The sequence below is a fragment of the Geotrypetes seraphini genome, chromosome 11, assembly GCF_902459505.1.
Source record: "Geotrypetes seraphini chromosome 11, aGeoSer1.1, whole genome shotgun sequence".
NCBI classification, from domain to species: Eukaryota; Metazoa; Chordata; class Amphibia; order Gymnophiona; family Dermophiidae; genus Geotrypetes; species Geotrypetes seraphini.
Window position 1 is genome coordinate 90,243,566 of NC_047094.1, and position 19,336 is coordinate 90,262,901.

The 19,336-nt window shown below is 47.2% G+C and overlaps 1 protein-coding gene across 1 annotated transcript in view; it reads right to left on the reverse strand.

Annotated features, from left to right (window-relative positions):
* The window catches only part of OGFR (opioid growth factor receptor), a 32,905-nt gene that overhangs the window by 12,170 nt on the left and 1,399 nt on the right, over positions 1-19,336 (reverse strand). Inside the window, exons 2-4 of the mRNA XM_033962509.1 lie at positions 16,928-16,972; positions 13,356-13,415; positions 12,823-12,904 (exon numbers count right to left, since the gene is read on the reverse strand). Coding sequence (XP_033818400.1) covers positions 12,823-12,904; positions 13,356-13,415; positions 16,928-16,972 — 187 coding nt within the window. The remainder of the gene's footprint in view (positions 1-12,822; positions 12,905-13,355; positions 13,416-16,927; positions 16,973-19,336) is intronic.

The window sequence follows — 19,336 nt, forward strand, 5'->3', positions numbered from 1 at the left end:
TTACAAACCCTGGCTTCTGGACGGAACACTCTCCCTAAATTGGTATTGAACAGAACGCCGAGATACTCCAAGCACTGAGATGGAGTCAATCAGCTCTTGGACAGGTTGACCACCCAGCCCAGTGACTGCAGAAACTTCATAACCCGAGTCGTAACCTGGGAGCTCTCCTGAAACGACTTTGCACGAATCAACCAGTTGTCCAGATAGGGGTGTACCAGAATGCCCTCCTTGCGCAAGGCCGCCGCCACTACCACCACCATAATCTTAGTGAAGGTCCGTGGTGCCATGGCTAGACCAAAAAGCGCACAAAACTGATAATGCTCTCCCAAGATTGCAAAGCGAAGGAATAGCTGATGGGAGGCCCGATTCGGAACATGCAGATAAGCCTCCATCAGGTCGAGAGAAGTCAGAAACTCCCCAGGCTGGACCGCCAGAATTATGGATTTTAGGGTTTCCATAAGAAAAGAGGGAACTTGGAGAGCCCTGTTGAAATTTTTGAGATCCAAAATAGGCCAAAAAGACCCCCTCTTTCTTGGGCACTACAAAGTAAATGAAGTACCTGCCATTGCGCATCTCCTGAGAAGGTACTGGGACTACTGTATTTTCACATAGATAACGCGCACCCGTGTAAAACGCGCACACGGGTATAGCGCGCAAAAAACACATATTTATGTATATAAATTTTTATATACCGCGCACACCCGTATACCGCGCATGCTGCCTGACTCTCCTTTCGCCCGCCCCGACTCTCCTTTCCTCCTTGAAGTCCTGTCCCTACCCTGAAAGCCTGATGCCCCCCCCCGACGTCCGATTCACCCCCCCGCAGGACCGCTCGCACCCCCACCCCGAAAGACCGCTCGCACGCACCCGCACCCCCACCCTGAAGGACCGCTCGCACCCCCACCCCGAAGGACCGCTCGCACCTCTACCCGAAGAACCGCTCGCACCCCCACAGCCTCACCCCCCTCCCCCATGGAGAAGCAGTCTACCTTGTTTCCAGATGCCAACGAGCACAGCTGTTTTCTCTGCCGGCGGTCCCGCCCCTTCTCTGAGCCCTGCTGCGCTGCTTTTTCTTCCGGCGGTCCCACCCTTTCTCTGACATCAGAGAAAGGGCGGGACCGCCTGAAGAGGAAGCAGCGCAGCACAGGGCTCTGAGAAGGGGCAGGACCACCGGCAGAGGAAGCAGCTGGGCTGGCATCCAGAAACAAGGTAGACAGCTTCTCCATGGGGGAGGGGGGGAGGCTGTGGGGGTGCGAGTGGTCCTTCGGGTGGGGGTGCGAGCGGTCCTTCGGGGTGGGAGTGCGAGCGCTTCTTCCGGGTGATGAATCGGGCGTCGGGAGGGGGAAACTATGTAAAAAAAATTTTGTACAACGCGCTCACGCATATAACGCGCAAGAGTATGCGCGGTTTGTAAAAACCACGTATAACGCGCGCGTTATATGCGAGAAAATACGGTACTGCTTTGAGGCCAAGCAACCTGAGCAGTGTCTGGCAAAAAGCCCTCTTCTTCCAAGTCACCTGACAAGGAGAGGAGGAAACCATCTGGCAAAGGTCAGAAAGACTCCAGAGCATAACAGTCCTGAATCACTTCCAGGACCCACTGATCTGTGGTGATCTTGGCCCACCCCCGGTAAAACTCCCACAGTCAGACTCCGACAGGAACCAGGGAAAGGACCCGCAACGAGTCATTGGGCCAGATGGGCAGCGGAGGAGCCCCTGGAGGAGTCACAACACCGCCCCATAGTGGATCCCCCCCAAAAGGACTGCATGTGTTGAAAGAAACATCCTCCGAAAGTCATGCAAATGCCCCCCGGGCAGAACCACCTCGCGAAGTCTGGCGAGGTCAGTCCTCTAGTAATCGAGGCACTTTAGAGTCGCTCAAAACCTGAACCAGCTTATCTAACTCCTCTCTAAAAAGAAAGGAGCCCTGAAAGGGGAATTTACTGAGCTTAGTCATAGATGCCGCATCCGCTGACCAACCCTGAAGCCACAGGGTACGGTGGGTAGCTACCTCAAGAACCATGAACTTAGCCGAGGCACGTTAAAGATCATACATGGCATCAGAGAGATAAGAAGTGCCTAGCTCAATCTTAGCCACTTCCTGATCCACTAAGGACCAGTCAGCGGCCTCGCGGTCAAGAACTCTCTCAGACCACCGGAAACAAGCCCGGGCCACCAGACCGCCACAAATCGCTGCCTGGACAGCCAGGGCACCAACATCAAAACTCTTTAAGCAGAGCCTCCATTTTACGTCCTGAGGGTCTATCAGGGCCGAACTGCCTTCAACCGGCATGGTATGTCTGCATGTGATAGCCAAGAAAATTGCATCAACCATATAAGACTTAAAGGTATCTTTATTGCCATCAGGGATGGGGTAGAGTCTTGTCATGGACTGTGTCACGCGAAAAGGCACGTCTGGAACTTTCCACTGAGCGTGCACTAAATCCCAAATATCCTGATGCATAGGAAAAGAGTGGGATGCTGAACGGATCCCTCTCAGGAGAGGGTCCACAACATGAGAGAGAGGTCCTTGGCCTCCTCTTCAAAGTGTAAAACAGAAGACTCCTGAAAAATGAGCTCCTGCAACTCTTCCCATTGAAATATGCGAACAGACACGTCCTTGCCAACCGGCGCCTCTAAAGTCTCCATCCAAAAAATCAGCCCCCCCTGACGGATCTGTAAGGTTCCCCCCAAGATCCCACTCCTCATCCAGAGAAAACTGATCAGCCATGAAAGAATCCTCATCCCCAAGACGCCTGCGGCCGCTTGGAAGAAGACTGAGAGGGTTGGATAAAGGCAGCCTGGCAGGAGACTGAACGGGGGCAGCTGTGGCAGGGACAAACCCCTCAGATGACCTCAAGACCCCTGGCACCAAAGCAGGACCCCCAGCTGCATGTAAATAAGTCTTGCATAGGGCCAACACCAAATCATGGGAAAAAAAAACCCAGTGGCAACATAGCATTTACGTTAGGAGCAGAAGACATGTAATGTTGGTTGACTGTACAGTCTGTATTGTCATTGCTAATAAACATAATTACAAAAAAAATATGTAAGAACTGTTACTGCCTTTCCAAGACAGGAGGAAGGTCACCTGAGGCCGTGGGCAAATTAGACATGCTTCCCGCCAAAACTGAGGGAAGGGCCATCGCTAAACTGTCACCAGAAAACATAACCAGCCCCAAAGGCATAGCTGACCCTGCCGCTACAGAAAAACCACCAGCCTCAGCTAAAACGGAATCCTCAGCCTCCCCGGCGGACCGCAACACTAAATCCGACTGACCACTGATAGCTGAGGAAAACCCAGCATGGGCAACAGAGAAAGCCCAGGGTTCACCTCTGCTGATGAGTGATGCACATGCAAAGGAGAACCCGGCATGCCAACACCCAAAGCCGTGTCTCCCTCGAGGCGGCCGGAGCATTTTGTGCACCCGCCAGCTGCATCCACCAATTGGCGCCCACAAAAAGTGCACGTTCTGCTTTTTTGAAGTGCTCATAATGAAAGCACCAAAAACCCACTCATAACAACACTGTGTAAAAAACAGTGGCCTCAGGCCTCTTTTTTTTTTTTCAATACTAAGCTCCTTTTATTTCTTGTTTCTTTTATTTTCTCTTTTTTAGTTCTTCTCACAGCCAACCAAATGTATCAAGAAAAAGCAGACCCCACAGGCACTCTAAACTGTAGTCAGTGCCAGTATCGGTGGCAAGGCATACAGTTGAGGCTCCTCAAGATTCTGAAAAACCTAAGGAGGTGGGGGTTATGGGGGGGGAGGGCTCAACCCTTCCAAGTGTGACACCCCCGAAGTCAATAGAATCCCCGAGAGGGTCCCCCAAGCTCAGTCCGGACAAAGGGACAAGAAAGATTCACTAACCAGATCCAACAGGCCTTAAAAAACCTCAGCACAGACTGCACACAGACTTCCTGGAGAATGAGAAAAGACCAGTTGTAAGAGGGACTGCACAGCCCACTTGTACTGATGCCAAAAGTCAGTGTCTCAGTCTCCACCTGCTGGCAAATGAGCATAAACCCATCCGTTTCTGAGTGCATAAAGACAGAGCCAGGCCCAAGAAGAATCTGCGAGTAATACCTAATGTGACCATTTATTTTTTTCCTCAAAACGGACAAGACTAAACTAAACTAAACTAAACTAAATCTTGGATTTATATACCGCATCATCTCCGCAGATGGAGCTCGACACGGTTTACATGGTTAGGGAAGGAACGGAACTCCAGTGGAATTATATAAGTAAGGGAGGAGAGAGGTTGGGTGTAAGAGTGACAGGAACGGGACCCCCGGATCCATTCCCCCCCGATCCCGGATCCTTCCCGGTTTCTCCGGATCCCATTAAATATAGTGCAAAATATAAACAGCAGATATAAATTCTCAAAAGTGACACATTTTGCCCACTAAATTTAAAATAAAATCATTTTTCCTACCTTTATCTGGTGATTTCATGACTCTCTGGTTGCACTTCCTTCTGATTGTGCATCCTCTCTTTCATTTTTTTCTCTTTCTTTCTGTCTCCATGCCCCCCAAGCCATCCTGCTTCCCCTGCCCCCCAACAAGCCAAGTCACCCTACTTCCCCAACGCACCCTGCTTCCCCTGCCCCCCACAAGCCAAGCCACCCTGCTTCCCCTGGCCCCTGACAAGCCAAGCCAGCCTGCTTCCCCGACGCACCCTAGCCAAGCCACCCTGCTTCCCCTGGCCCCTGACAAGCCAAGCCAGCCTGCTTCCCCGATGCACCCTAGCCAAGCCACTCTGCTTCCCCGACCCAGCAACATCAAGGCGTGTGCAGCGACTGCACTGCACAAGCGCCAGGCTTACAAGTCTTCTCTCCGCCCCCGCTCCCCCGACATCAATTCTGACGTCGGAGAGGAAGTTCTGGGCCAGCCAATTGCTACCTGGTTGGCCTGGAACTTCCTCTAAGACATCAGAAATGACGTCGGGGGGAAGGCTTGAGTATTTGCTGCTGCAAGCAAATGATCCGTTTCTGCATCAGCGAAGCAGGGAGAAGCGTTACCTGTTCTTCAACCTTTTTACAGCTATGGACTGGTGGAAATAAAATAATTATTTTGTGGACCGGCACCGATCTGCGGACCAGTGGTTGAAGAACACTGCTTTAAAGGGCAGAGCTAACTCCCCAGTACACATTTCCACTGGGGATACCATATGATACATTGACACTGGCAGAAGAAGGCTGTTTTGCCACTTGATCAAACTGCAACAGTCTTCAGTTACAATTTCTGGGTCAGAATGCTTGGTCCCCAAATTAGTGGAGTACAGGTCTGGCGGGGGGGGGGGAGGGGGGTACTTGTGGTCATTCCATGGAAGTTATGCCTAGATGGCCACAATCAGGGGTCTTGGTTGTTGTAGCGTTCCAAAAGGAGCCAAGTTATGTGACTTTTGGTCCGGGTCAATCATTGCAATGACCCTAGTGCAGAAGAGAGAAGTTCCAGTTCAAACAAATTACATTTTGAGCACCTCACATCCTGTTCACCACTTTCTCACTGATCTTATTGGATATGAGCTCAGCTAAAGACCAGCGATCTGAAAGAAGCTCTAACGGGGGGGAGGGGGAGCGGTAAAAAGTGTGAGATTTAGTGTGCGTATGCAGGTTGTACTCCTGTTCTAATATCTTACTAGAGGCCGACCCTATTTGCTGCCATTTGTGGGCAATTGCAGCCCTCCCAGGGAAAAATGCAGGCCGACTTCATGCTCCAGCCTGCAATGTGCAAGACTCGGGTCCCAGGCCAAGTTGCCCAACGCTGCCAGCAAAGGGGAACAGGCAGGCTTGCAAGAACAGAACCGGTATCGGCAAGTGGGGATTTGTCTGACCGTCCGTCCCTCCTGTTCTCCCCTCTGCCCTCCTCTCCTCCCTTTCCCTCCCAGTAGCTTTCAATACCGTCAGTGCAGCGATTCAATTAGGCAGCCCTGGGTCCTTTGATGGGTTGTGCCCACCTCTGAGGAAAGAGGAAGTTGCATCATCAGAGGCGGGCTGCGACTCAGCAAAAGCCCCAAGGCTGCCTAATTGATCGCTGCGCTGACGCTACTGGCACTGATGCAAGCAAGTTCATCGGGCCCCCTGATCTCCACAGACCGGCAGGACATTTTTGTGGAAGAACACTGCTTTAGATCCCTCCGCTTCAGATCCCTGTCCCTCCAAACTTGAAACCTCCAGTGGTGGAAGAACACTGCTTCAGATCCCTGTCCCGGTCCCCACGCACAGCTTCGGGACGCTCTTTGTTAAAACGGGACATTTCAGTGTCCTGAAGCTGTGTGTGGGGACAATGGGACAAGGGATCAAAAAATGGGACGGTCCCGTTCAAAACGGGACGTATGGTCACCTTAGTAATACCTTGCAACCCTTAAGGGAGGGAAGAGCAAGAAGCAACATGTGGCCAGAATGAAGGCGTCTCTAAGAGGTTGAAAAATCATGGCTAAGTGTATAAACCTAAAAATTTACCTAAATTCAAAGAAAAATTGGAAGATTAGGCTTATACCTTCAATAATCTTCTTTCTGTTAGTCCCTGTAGGATTCCATAAGCTAGGTGTTCAATCCCAACCTGCAATCCGGGAGTTGCAGAAATCCAACACTTTTCTGAGTATATGCTTCACCCCTTCGCCTGAGAGCTAGCAAACATATCCAGTTAAATCCCAAAGTCAAGCCACATACCTGAACAAATCTATGATAAGGGGCTATGGGGGAAGATCCCCAGTAACACAGACAATTCTTGAACTGAATTGCTCTGTAAAACATAAACAAGTAATATTAGGCACAAAGGCAACTGAGAAACTAACCTGCTGTGTGCAACGAGCACCCTAAGAAGAGACTTCGGTAATGAACATACTCACAGAAAACTCATCATAGGATCTGTCAACTGGCTGGAAAGCGTTCAAGCCTAGAAGGAGAATCATCAAGGCAGAAAGAAGTAGGCTATTTCAAACAACTAAGGCCTAAATTCTCTACAAGTCATGTTAAAAACCGATGGGCCGCTGTCACAGCCATTATAGTAGCAATTTTAAAAAAGCGAGTCATTCTCCCAAAAATGCTCATGCAAATGAGGTTGGTGGAGAGGAGTGAAAATTCGCTAAATTTGCATGTGCCCATCGTTGGTGATAGAGATGGGCACATACGCCGAATAAAAGCAAAATTGAGCAGCAAGTAACTCGCCACCCGACAGCAGGAGAGATGCCCAATGGAAATATCTACTAGGGAGGGAGGGAAGAGCCTGCCCTCAACACCGAGGTCCCAAAAAGCAGCATCAGAACGAACCGCCATATCCACTCGGTAAAACCGTGTAACAGTATGAAGAGAGGACCAAGTATCCACCCTGCAAAGGTCATCAGGATGAATCGTGCGAGACTCCGCCCATGACATAGCCACATTTCCAGTCAAGTGGGCGTTAAGTGAAATCGGCAGCTGCTTGCCATGGGTGATGTAAATCGCAGAAATGGCCATTCAAATCCTTCGAGTGATCGAAGCCTTGGCCGCTGGCCGACCACAGCAAAGCGCAGCAACCAGAACAAATAGGTGATCAGAGAGCTGGAAATCATTAGTCCTCTCCAAACAGTGGAGCAAGACTCTCCTGACAGGCAACTTGCACAAGATCCAATCCTTTTGCTCCAAGCCTACAGAAGGAAAGGCGGACAAACGAACTTCCTGGTTGACATGGAAGGTACAGTACGGAGAAAACTCCAGCGTCTGAAATATGAAAAAAGGATGCCCTGCACGAAAGAGCCTGAAACACTGAAAAATGTTGTGCCGAAACAATAACGACCAGAAAGACAGTCTTGACTGGCAAGATGATTGAATCACTGACCAAGGATAGCATAGTTCAGCACTTGGACACACACGACTTGATGAAACCCAGTCAACATGGATTCAGGAAAGGGAAATCGTGTTTGACGAATTTACTCCAATTCTTTGAGACCGTGAACGAGCAAATTGATAGTGGAAAGCCGGTGGACATAATATACTTGGATTTCCAGAAAGCGTTCGACAAAGTTCCACACGAAAGACTTCTCAGGAAACTACAAAGCCATGGCATAGAGGGAGATATACAAAGATGGATAGGCAAATGGCTGGAAAACCGAAAGCAGAGTGGGCATAAATGAGAAGTTCTCTGACTGGGAGAAAGTGACTAGTGGTGTACCCCAGGGCTCGGTACTTGGGCCGATCCTTTTTAATATTTATATCAATGACTTGGAAAACGGAACATCCAGTGAGATCATCAAGTTTGCAGACGACACAAAACTCTGCCGGGCAATCAGATCGCAGGAGGATAGTGAGGAACTCCAGAGCGATTTGTGTCGGTTAGAAAAATGGGCGGAGAAATGGCAAATGAGGTTCAACGTGGAGAAATGCAAGGTAATGCATTTAGGCAGTAAGAATAAGGAATACGAGTACAAAATGACAGGTGCAACTCTGGGAAAAAGTGAACAAGAAAGAGACCTGGGTGTACTGATAGATAGGACCCTGAAGCCGTCGGCACAATGCGCGGCAGCGGCAAAGAAGGCAAATAGAATGTTGGGCATGATAAAGAAAGGAATCTCGAGTAGATCGGAGAAAGTAATAATGCCGCTTTATAGGGCAATGGTCAGACCTCACTTGGAATACTGCGTCCAACATTGGTCTCCCTACCTAAAGAAGGATATAAAACTGCTGGAGAGGGTGCAGAGACGAGCAACTAAACTAGTGAAGGGTATGGAGAAACTGGTATATGAGGATCGACTTAAAACACTGGGATTGTTCTCCCTTGAGAAAAGGAGACTGCGGGGGGATATGATCGAGACCTTCAAAATACTGAAAGGAATCGACAAAATAGAGCAGAGAAGATTATTTACATTGTCCAATTTGACACGGACAAGAGGACATGAAATGAAGCTAAGGGGGGACAAGTTCAGGACTAATGTCAGGAAGTTCTGCTTCACACAGAGAGTGGTGGACATCTGGAATACTCTCCCAGGGGAGATTATTGCGGAATCGACAGTCCCAGGCTTCAAAAGCAAACTAGATGCATATCTCCTTGAGAAAGGCATATAAAGATATGGTGGCTATAAATAAACCAGGTGTATACCTGGCGGGGCCTCCGCAAGTGCGGATCGCCGGACTTGATGGACCGAAGGTCTGATCCGGAGATGGCGCTTCTTATGTTCTTAGATCCAGAAGAGAAGCACCCTTCAGTGGTTTGAATGGGGCCTCTACAAGGCCCTGCAGGACGAAGTTAAGATTCCACGAAGAAAAAGAAGACGCAAGGGAGGTCACAAACGAAGTGCCCTCCCAGAAACCTGGAAACAGCTGGATGAGCAGTAAGCGAACCCGTTTCTAGGGTTTAGCAGTGGCCTGAAGAAAAAACTAGGACAACCAAAAACACTGAGACGACTCGGACTGCCCAGGACTCGCAGAGCTAACTGTATCACTCTCAGCTCCCTCACAATGTGCTCTCCAGTCAAATAGACTGGCATCCGTCTTCAGGACTATCCAATGGGTGAAGTGTAGCAGCACACCTCTGTTCAAGGACTGTGGTTCCAGCCACCAGTTCAGGATGCTCCATGCCTTGCTCAACCACAGCAGTGTGAGGTCCAGTGCATCTGCTTGCAGAGACCACCTTGAGAGGAGCAACTCCTGCAATAGGCGCAGAGAACCACATCTATTGTGGCCACCATAGATCCTAGCAGTTGAAGATACTGCCAAGCTGTGGGGGCCAGCAGGTCACAAATCTCCCAAATTTGCCTCACTTTGTGTGCTTCCGGGAGGAAGACTTTGTTATGTACCATCTTGAAACGGATTCCCAGGTATTCCAGGGATGAGTCAGGATCAATTGACTCTTCCTGAAGTTGACTACCCAGCCCAACATCTGTAGGAGCTGGACCACTTGCTCTACTGCTGTCGTTACCTCATCCCTTGAGGGTGCTTTTATGACACAATCATCCAGATAAAGATGCACCTGAATTTCCACCTTGCAAAGGTGCCCTGCCACATCAACTATCACCTTGGTAAAGGTTTGTGGTGCTGTTGTGAGGCCAAAGGGAAGAGCAGTGAATTGAGAATATGCAAATATGCCTGTTAGATCCAGAAAAGCAAGGAATTCCCCTGGTGCAACTAAGGCAATGACCGACTATACCATTTCCATGTGGAAATGGGGAATCTTGAGCACTGCATTGACTGACTTTAGATTCAGAATCAGTCTTCAGTCTTCTGAATCTCTTTTAGGCACAATGATGTATATGAAGTGAGTATCTGCCTAAGCCTCATTTTCCTAAAGCAATGAGCCTCTGAACCGTCACCCAGACCCGGGCCACCTTTTCCAATTTTCCTGCCAGAGAAGTGAGAAAGAGGTCTGGGAGAAGCTGGTAGAATTCTAGCTTGTACCCCTCCCAAGTGCTCTGCCAGCCTGCTTCCACCCTTGGGTGAATGGCTGCAATCTTGGTGTCATCGCTGTTTCTTGGAAGCCGCAGAGGAGTAGGATCCAGACCCTTGGGAAAAACTGATGCACCCAAACCTTTGTCTCAATCCTGGAATGTCCTCTGATTAGAGGACACTCCTGAATACTGGCGAAATCATCAGGAGCCACAAAAATTTCCCCTACCAGACCCCCTTAGATTCCAGGGTCAGCTATCTAGTAAAGATTTTGGCTTGTAATCCATCACACTAGCCATTAAATTGTCCAGACCTTTGCCAAAGAGCAATTGTCCTTGAAAGAGGAGTTTGCTTAGGGTCACCTTGGAGGCTACATTTCCTGCCCATTGCCTGATCCAGAGCATTCTGTGGGCAGAAATGGCATAAGCCAAGACATTGTTCAGCCTTACTCACTGTGCAATGCTGCTGTGCTAAAGCTGCATAGGGAAACCCCAGATCAGAGGAGAGAAAAGATTTCTGCCTCAGACAGCCTGGAGTCCAATTGATGGCTTGCTTCTTCAGACTGCCATCCAGACCCCGATGTGGGTCTGGACCTCAGACCCCCACTGGAGTCATGCAATGTCATAGGGGAAGAAACACAGTCAGCCCTGATCCTGGATAAACCACCATGAGACCTGCTCAGTCTGCGCTCAAGCCTACTCCGGAAAGACCCTGGGGCAAGTCACTCAAGCCCACTCTGGAAAAACCTGAGGTGAGATTGCTCCCAAAGGTACGGACCCTGAGCACAGAGAACTACTGATGCAGACTGGCTACATAGGAATCATGCGAGGCATGTGCCTATGGGCTACAGACCTCATTCCTGAGAATCTGTATATTCTCACAGCCAGAGATGCCCCGGGATGACCAGGATCCTCTGCACACAAAAAGCCTCCAACCAGATAATAAAAAAAATTAAAATAATAAAGATTAAACAAGCAGGACAGGCTCCCTATTCCTCACTTGTAGAGAGTAAGACTGAGTGGGTGGAGCTCATCCCAGTGTGATGGGAGGTGCAGTATGAAAAAAAATGGGTTCTCTACAACCCTTGCAACTAATGGGGGTTTAACCCAATGGTCAAAACTACCAGTTCTGTTGACAAGAACATATGAATTGCCGCTGCTGCATCAGATCAGTGGTCCATCGTGCTCAGCAGTCTGCTCACGCGGCGGTCCTCTGATCAAAGATCAGTGCCCTGAGACTAGCCCTACTTGAGCACGTTCCGGTTCAGCAGGAACTTGTCTAACTTTGTCTTGAATCCCTGGAGGGTGTTTTCCCCTTTGACAGTCTCCGGAAGAGCGTTCCAGTTTTCTATCACTCTCTGAGTGAAGAAGAACTTCCTTACGTTCATACGGAATCTATCCCCTTTCAATTTTAGAGAGTGCCCACTCGTTCTCCCTACCTTGGAGAGGGTGAACAACCTGTCCTTATCAACTGAGTCTATTCCCTTCAGTACCTTGAATGTTTCGATCATGTCCCCTCTCAATCTCCTCTGTTCGAGGGAGAAAAGGCCCAATTTCTTTAATCTTTCACTGCATGGCAACTCCTCCAGCTCCTTAACCATCTTAGTCGCTCTTCTCTGGATCCTTTCGAGTAGTACCGTGTCCTTCATGTATGGCGACCAGTGCTGGACGCAGTACTCCAGGTGAGGGTGCACCATGGCCCTGTACAGCGGCATAACCTTCTCCAATCTGTTCGTGATCCCCTTCTTTATCATTCCTAGCATTCTGTTCGCCCTTGCTGCCGCCGCATATTGCGTGGATGGCTTCATTGACTTGTCGATCATAACTCCCAAGTCTCTTTCCTGGGACGTCTCTCCAAATACCGCTCCGGACATTCTGTATTTATGCATGAGATTTTTGTTACCTACATGCATCACTTTACACTTATCCACGTTGAACCTCATCTGCCATGTTGATGCTCATTCCTCGAGCCTGATTATATCACGTTGCAGATCTTCGCAATCCCCCTGCGTCTTCACTACTCTGAATAACTTTGTATCATCCGCAAATTTAATCACCTCACTTGTCGTACCAATGTCCAGATCGTTTATAAAGATGTTGAAGAGCACTGAGCCCTGTGGCACCCCACTGGTGACGCTCTTCCAGTCTGAGTATTGTCCATTTACCCCCACTCTCTGTTTCCTATGCTCCAGCCAGGTTTTAATCCACTGAGTATTTCACCCTCGATTCCGTGGCTCGCAATTTTCCGAAGTAGTCGGTCATACAGAAAGAGAAACTATCTCAAGTTCATATGATTTTGCATTAAGAATAATGTTTCATTACTACTTTATTTCACAATGCTTTCCTGATTATCAAAAAAAAACAAAGCACAGGTACAAGCCTCCTTCTCAACACCTTCGAATGCAGTAGAAGAGTGACCCCCAGCAACACCCCTCCTCCACACAGGAGTCTCCAGAACACTCACCATTGGGCATAAATTTAATCTCATTCTTGTAAAACTTTAAATTCCGCATGGGTTCCTCTTCACTCTCCCCAACTTGCAAATCCTGAATGAAAAAAAGGGATTGAGTTTACTTCTAGGAGCAGAAACCTGTCCCAGCACCCCCATTCCCCAACCATCCCTGTAGCAGCATCCTGGTCCAATCTCCCATCACCATCTCTTCTTTCCTAATATCTGTTATTCTTGACCTGGTTTGTATACTTCCTTGAGAAATTCTGCTTAACAGACAACCCCCAGCCTCTATTATTTATGACCCCCCCTAAGAGATTTACCCCCTCTTTTACAAAAGCTGGTAGAGCGGTAAATGCTTCAACCCCAATAGGAAATGAATGGGCGTTGGAACATAAGCTGCGCAGTACTCGGCTGCATGGCTTTGTAAAAGGGGGCCTTAGTTAATAAGAAGCAGTTTAGAGATATTCAAAGGACCGATTGATTTAGAAATAAAAGTTCTAAACTGTGCTTTGCAGCTGGAGGGGACTAAAAACGCATATCCCTACCGGATAGTGATGTCTGTATCGTTGCATATCATGCGCTGCTCTCCAGTTCCGCTGCGGTCTCTGTAGGGAGATAAGTGAAAAGACACAAACAGAGAAGTAGAACAGGATGCAAAAAAATAGAGGAAAATATTTAACTTCTGTTCTGCCTTTCCTAAGGATTTACTGCACATCACAGCTAAGAATGAAGCTCTGAGAGCTGAACTTCTCCCTGCCACCTGAAATGCCATTGAACTGCTCTCAAAATTAAACATGAAAGAACATAATTAGAACAATTGGAGACCCATCTATAAAAGTCATGGGCAGTCCAGTGATCTCTTGAAGTTATCTCTGTGCTGTCACAATGGAAACAAAGATTCATTTCCAAATCTATATCCTGCTCTTGGGCCAAATAGAGCAGGGAGCATCATGAAAGCAGATAGTTTTTGTCAGAGATCACCTGGTGGCTCCAAAGGTGGATATTCCCTTCCAATATGTTTAATGCTTCGTATGTTTACTTGTAACCCATTCTGCGCTTTCTGGAAGGACAGGATATAAAATTAACTAAAAAAGCACCAGTGAGATTACAGACTGCAGAGGCACCTAGATCAGGGATAGGCAATTCCGGTCCTCGAGAGCTGGAGCCAGGTCAGGTTTCAAGGATATCCACAATAAATATGCACGAGATAGATTTGCATCTCAAGGAGGCAGTGCATGCAAATCCATCTCATATATATTCATTGTGGAGATCTTGAAAACCTGACCTGGCTCCGGCTCTCGAAGATCGGAATTGCCTACCCCTGACCTAGATCAATGGGCTGCTTGAAAAGTGAAGAAAGGACAAGTGCAAAATGGCTACACCTTGGCAGTAGAATAAGTTGCCCGAGGGTCTCCGTGGCTGCACAGATTTGTGGGCCTTGGGGAGATGTCAACTTGGCTTTTTAGGTAAGCTTTTCCAGTGACAATGATTTTTAGGAGGGCATCTGTCTGGGGTATTGGTTTTTGGTGCTCAGATTGTTTACTTATCTGTGGTTGATGCTTTCTGCAGAATTACTATTTGACATTCTATGACTGAAGTCACTGTTTTGAAAATTGCCTTGAGATCCAAATCAAAATAAATAGATCAAATGAATGCAAGAGCTGTCCATCTCCCTAACCTGTCTTACGGACCCTTTTATCAAGATGCGCTAGAGTAGGGGTGTCCAACCTGCGGCCCCGTGAAGAATTTTGTGCAGCCCCGGTTGCGAGCGATGCAGTGTTTTCCTCTGCTGCCCTTGGGTGTTTACCGTCTTGCCGGCTCCCTCCTCTGTCTTGCTGCAGTGTTTGCACGGCCCCAGAAACATTTTTTTCGGCCAATGCAGCCCAGGGAAGCCAAAAGGTTGGACACCCCTGCGCTTGAGGTTTTTTAGCACAGGCTGGCACGGTTAATGTTCCAATGCTCATAGAATTCCTAAGAGATTTGGAGCACTTACTTTGCCAGTCCAAGCTAAAAACCTCTAGCACAGCCTGATAAAAAAGGGGGTTTGTTGTTTAGCACTCATGTGTCATTACATTATCCTCTCTCAGATATGAAGAAATGTGGCATGCCTTGTACTGGAGAAGAGCAGGACAGAGGTACTGAGTAGAGAATGACACGGTGACAAAATTCATCACCGTTCCCGTGGATAATTGCGGGAACCATCTTCATGTCATTCTTTAAAGAGAGAGGGAAGAATCAGAGTATGAATGGCCACAACCACTGACCCGCAAGCTTTGATTTGAAGAATGCTGGTGTAGAAGGACCGAAGTTGAAATAGACACTAGAAAATGACATGGGATTATTTCCCGCGGTTATCTGCGGGGATGGGAACGGTGATGAATTTTGTCACCGTGTCATTCTCTAGTACTGAGGCAGCAACTCTTTCAGCCACTGAGTACTAGTGATTGTATTTAGTTATGAAAGAATTAAGGGGTCCTAGAGTAGACACTCAATGCACTTAACTGGATCGTGCCACCGAGTATCCACTCTTACCGTTAACAGATATTTAATATCAGTGCTTGGATAGCTAATCAAGCACACTGGACCACATATAATGTTGCTCTAACTATGTCGTTAACTATCCAGGTATTGCACCAAATATCAACCATACCTGGATAAATTCTGGGTACCACCAACCACCCAAATATTCAGTGATAGTACCCAGATAGGGTCCAGCACTGAATATACAGTGGCAGCTAGCACTTAAAGAAATGCTAATAGTTGCCAACCAAATGTTGCCTAGGATGGATTAAAAAAAACAACCCAACAACAAAAACCAAACTATGGATTTAAAAATAAATTAATTGGATTTTTTTAAAATAGCATTTTTTAAATTTAAATTGGATTTTTTTTTTTTAACAAAATGATTTTTGAAGAAAAAAAATCTATCTAAAGATAATTTTCTATTTAAGATTAAACATTAAAGTCCAAAATAAAGATTAGTTTATATTAAGGATTAGTTTATATTCATGCAATGTTTAATTTTTTTGATAAATGAATTCCATTAGGCTATTCATGATGCCACAGGAATGATTTAAATCAAGTCTTTGTGAATGGTGATTACGGTAAATTAAATCTGCCCTGATGATGTCTAAGGGCTAGATTCACTAAGCAAACTGATTGTGTACCGATTGGTTTGTGAGCCCTTTATGACACAGTTTCCCTCCGACCCGATTCACTAAACTGTGTAACAATCCGATCCTGATCCATGCATGCAAATGAGGGGAATCGGCATGCAAAACAAAACAGGAAGGACACGATTCACTACACTTTTTTCCTGACACACTGACTGGCTGACTAGTTGCTTGTGTAAAAAACTGCTCTCTGCCCCGATTCTCCTGCTCTGGCCGCCCTGCTGTCTGCCCCACTCATGCATAGAAAGATGCTATATTTTTTTCTGTCTGTCTTTGGTGAGGCTCCACTTGGAGTACAGCCTGCCTCGACTCTCTCTCTGGCTTCCCGGCTCTCCTGCTCTCTGCCTACCTCGACTCTCTCTGGCTCCCCGGCTCTCCTGCCTGCCCTGACTCTACCTGCCCCGACTCTCCTGCTCTCTGCCACCCTTTCCTGCAGCATGAGCCCGTGGTTTTAACCCACTTTAAATCCACCCGCTTTCTGGTTTTAACCCGCTTTAAAACCACAGGCATGCACTGCGGGGAAGGGCGGCAGAGAGCAGGAGAGTCGGGGCCAGTAAAAAAAGTAAACCCCAGACAGCAAACACATGCCCAGACCATCTACAGGCAAAGTAGATGGTCTGCGCATGCGTCGGGATCACTACCTAGCGGTCCAGGTCAGCGGATGAGGACGTGTCTCCTATTGCCCCCATTTGAATGTTCTTGGTTCCTGAATCGATCGGCCCTGCCTGGATCAGACACGGATCGATAACAATTGGGCAGGATAGTGAATCTAGCCCTAAGTCTTTGGCCTTCACTTCTGCCCCATGGCAACCAAATGCAAAGAACGTTTTGCCTGGAATAAGACAACTGTGTGAAGGCCAGCAGAAGAACAACTTACAATATCACCCTTTGAAAACAATCAAAGCACTCCACAATTATTGCAGCGGAGAAATGAGAAACAATACCTTTGCTCCTTGGTAGGAATTTGCCCAGTACACTTTCTTTTTCTCCTAGAACAGAAAAACACTCTTACTTTCCAGAAACACAGGCTCCGTTTTCTTTCAAGTTGTTTTATACAAACTAGAAGGGATCTTGAAGCTGGAAACACTGAAAAAGATCTTCAGGCTGCTATCTGTCTGCTCAATCAATCACACTATGCACTTTGGGCCAGATATTCAACCAACCCAGCCAATGAATAAAGTGAAACACCAGCACTGGTGCTTAAATTTATTCCGTATTCAGTGACACTAGCCCTGCTGAATATACAGCTGACTGGCAACCAAACTGATACCTATCTGTTCAAAGTTACGTCTTTAGTTAGGACTACTAAATAATCCTAACTTATCTGCCCAGTGACAGACCGTCTTTCTATGGATAAAAATTAACCATTTAACTAAAAAGGCCTAATTTCATCCATAGAATAGAAAGATAAGCAAGTTATGCATTTGTTAGTCAGTGCCTTTGTATGCCCCTTAGATTGGTGAGCAAGAGGAGGAACAGTAAGGTTCCAAGAGTACTTGTTGGGGTACTGGTATTTTTTTCTTGGTGTGTTATTTTCTTGTTTAATTAGTCACATCAGTAGAAGGATTTGTCTCTTCTTTAGAGGATATGAATGGAATGGATGAATTTATGCAGGGAAGGAAGGGGGGACAAGGAAATTCAGTTCCTGCACTGTGTAGAAGAGCAATTGGATCTAGAGGTGGGAGTGTTTTATCTTATATGATACTGGAATCTCAGAAGTAGGAATTTGAGAGACTGATATGAGTTGGCTTGGTTATGCACATTTGCTAGTTAATAAGATGACATGGTAAAAGATTGATTGTGGATTGTAAGATGAACTTACTTTTTTGGAAAGAAAAATGGGTTGTATAAGGAACATTTTCTGGTGCAACATGTCAACCAGTAGATCAAAAAGAAAAGATCCCCCTGAATGATTGCACCAGGAGGGATGCCCAGTCCCTCCTGCCAGGCACCCACCATGACCCCCGATACCCAATCTCTCCTGCCGGACCCCCCCCAAATGATCGCAGCAGAAGGAATGCCCAGTTCCAACTGCCGGACATCCCCCCACCCTCCTAAAGGTAGTCCACCTGGATCCCGCAAAGGCCACCCTCTAGGGGATCTGGCCAATTGGAATCTTAGGCCACTCCCAGCGTATCCCAGAAGGCACTGGGAGACAGGTATAAGATTCCGATTGGCCCAGGTGGCATTTCTCCTGCCAGCGATCATTTAGGGGGGTTGCGGTAGGTTTCGGCAGGATAGATTTTGCATTTCTCCTGCCGGCAATCATTCAGGGGGAGAGGGGTCGCAGCAGATGCCGGGCAGGAGAGACTGAGCATCCCTCCTGCCGCAATCGTTATGAGGGGACGGGTTGCTTGCTGAAATGATGGCGGCAGCCATGATCAGCTCAACAGCCCAATCCAGAACTTATACCTGTTTTGACTTGGTCTAAGTCAAAACGTATAAATTCCATACAGGCAACCTCGCAAGCTTTCGATTATGGCTGTCGGATGACTAAGTCTAGGTCCTTCCTTTGAGGCATCATGTCTTTATCAAATGTAAAACTTTTCAGTAATTATAGGATGTATCTACAATTCAGACCAGTCCTTCAAAGTGAAAAAATCTTCAGCAACACATTATAAACAATAGGACATTAGGCCTAATCCGACACGTGGTAATAAAACATGAAAAAAAAAACCAACTTATACTAAAGAAAAAATAAAACAACTAAAGGGTAAAGTCCAATATGATAAAGGGGATGGAACTCCTCTCGTATGAGGAAAGACTATAAAGGTTAGGGCTCTTCAGCTTGGAAGAGACGGCTGAGGGGAGATACGACTGACATCTACAAACATAGTAACATAGTAGATGACGGCAGATAAAGTCCCGAATGGTCCATCTAGTCTTCCCAACCTGATTCAATCTAAAAAAATTTTTTTTTTTTCTTCTTCTTCTTAGCTATTTCTGGGCAAGAATCCAAAGCTCTGCCCGGTACTGTACTTAGGTTCCAACTACTGAAGTCTCCATCAAAGCTCGCTCCAGTCCAACACCCTCCCAGCAATTGAAGCCCTCCCCAGCCCATCCTCCACCAAACGGCCATATAGAGACACAGATCGTGCAAGTCTGCCCAGTACTGACCTCAGTTCGTCAATATTTACTATTATTTTCTGATTCTAGATCCTCTGTGTTCACCCATGCTTTTTTGAGTGGAGTAGAGTACAATGGGTGTACAAGTGGATCGATTTTTCACTCTGTCAAAAATTACAAAGACTAGACATTCAATGAATTACAGGGAAATACTTTTAAAACCAAAAGGAGGAAAAAATTTTTCCCTCAGAGAATAGTTAAGCTCTGGATTGCATTGCCAGTGGATG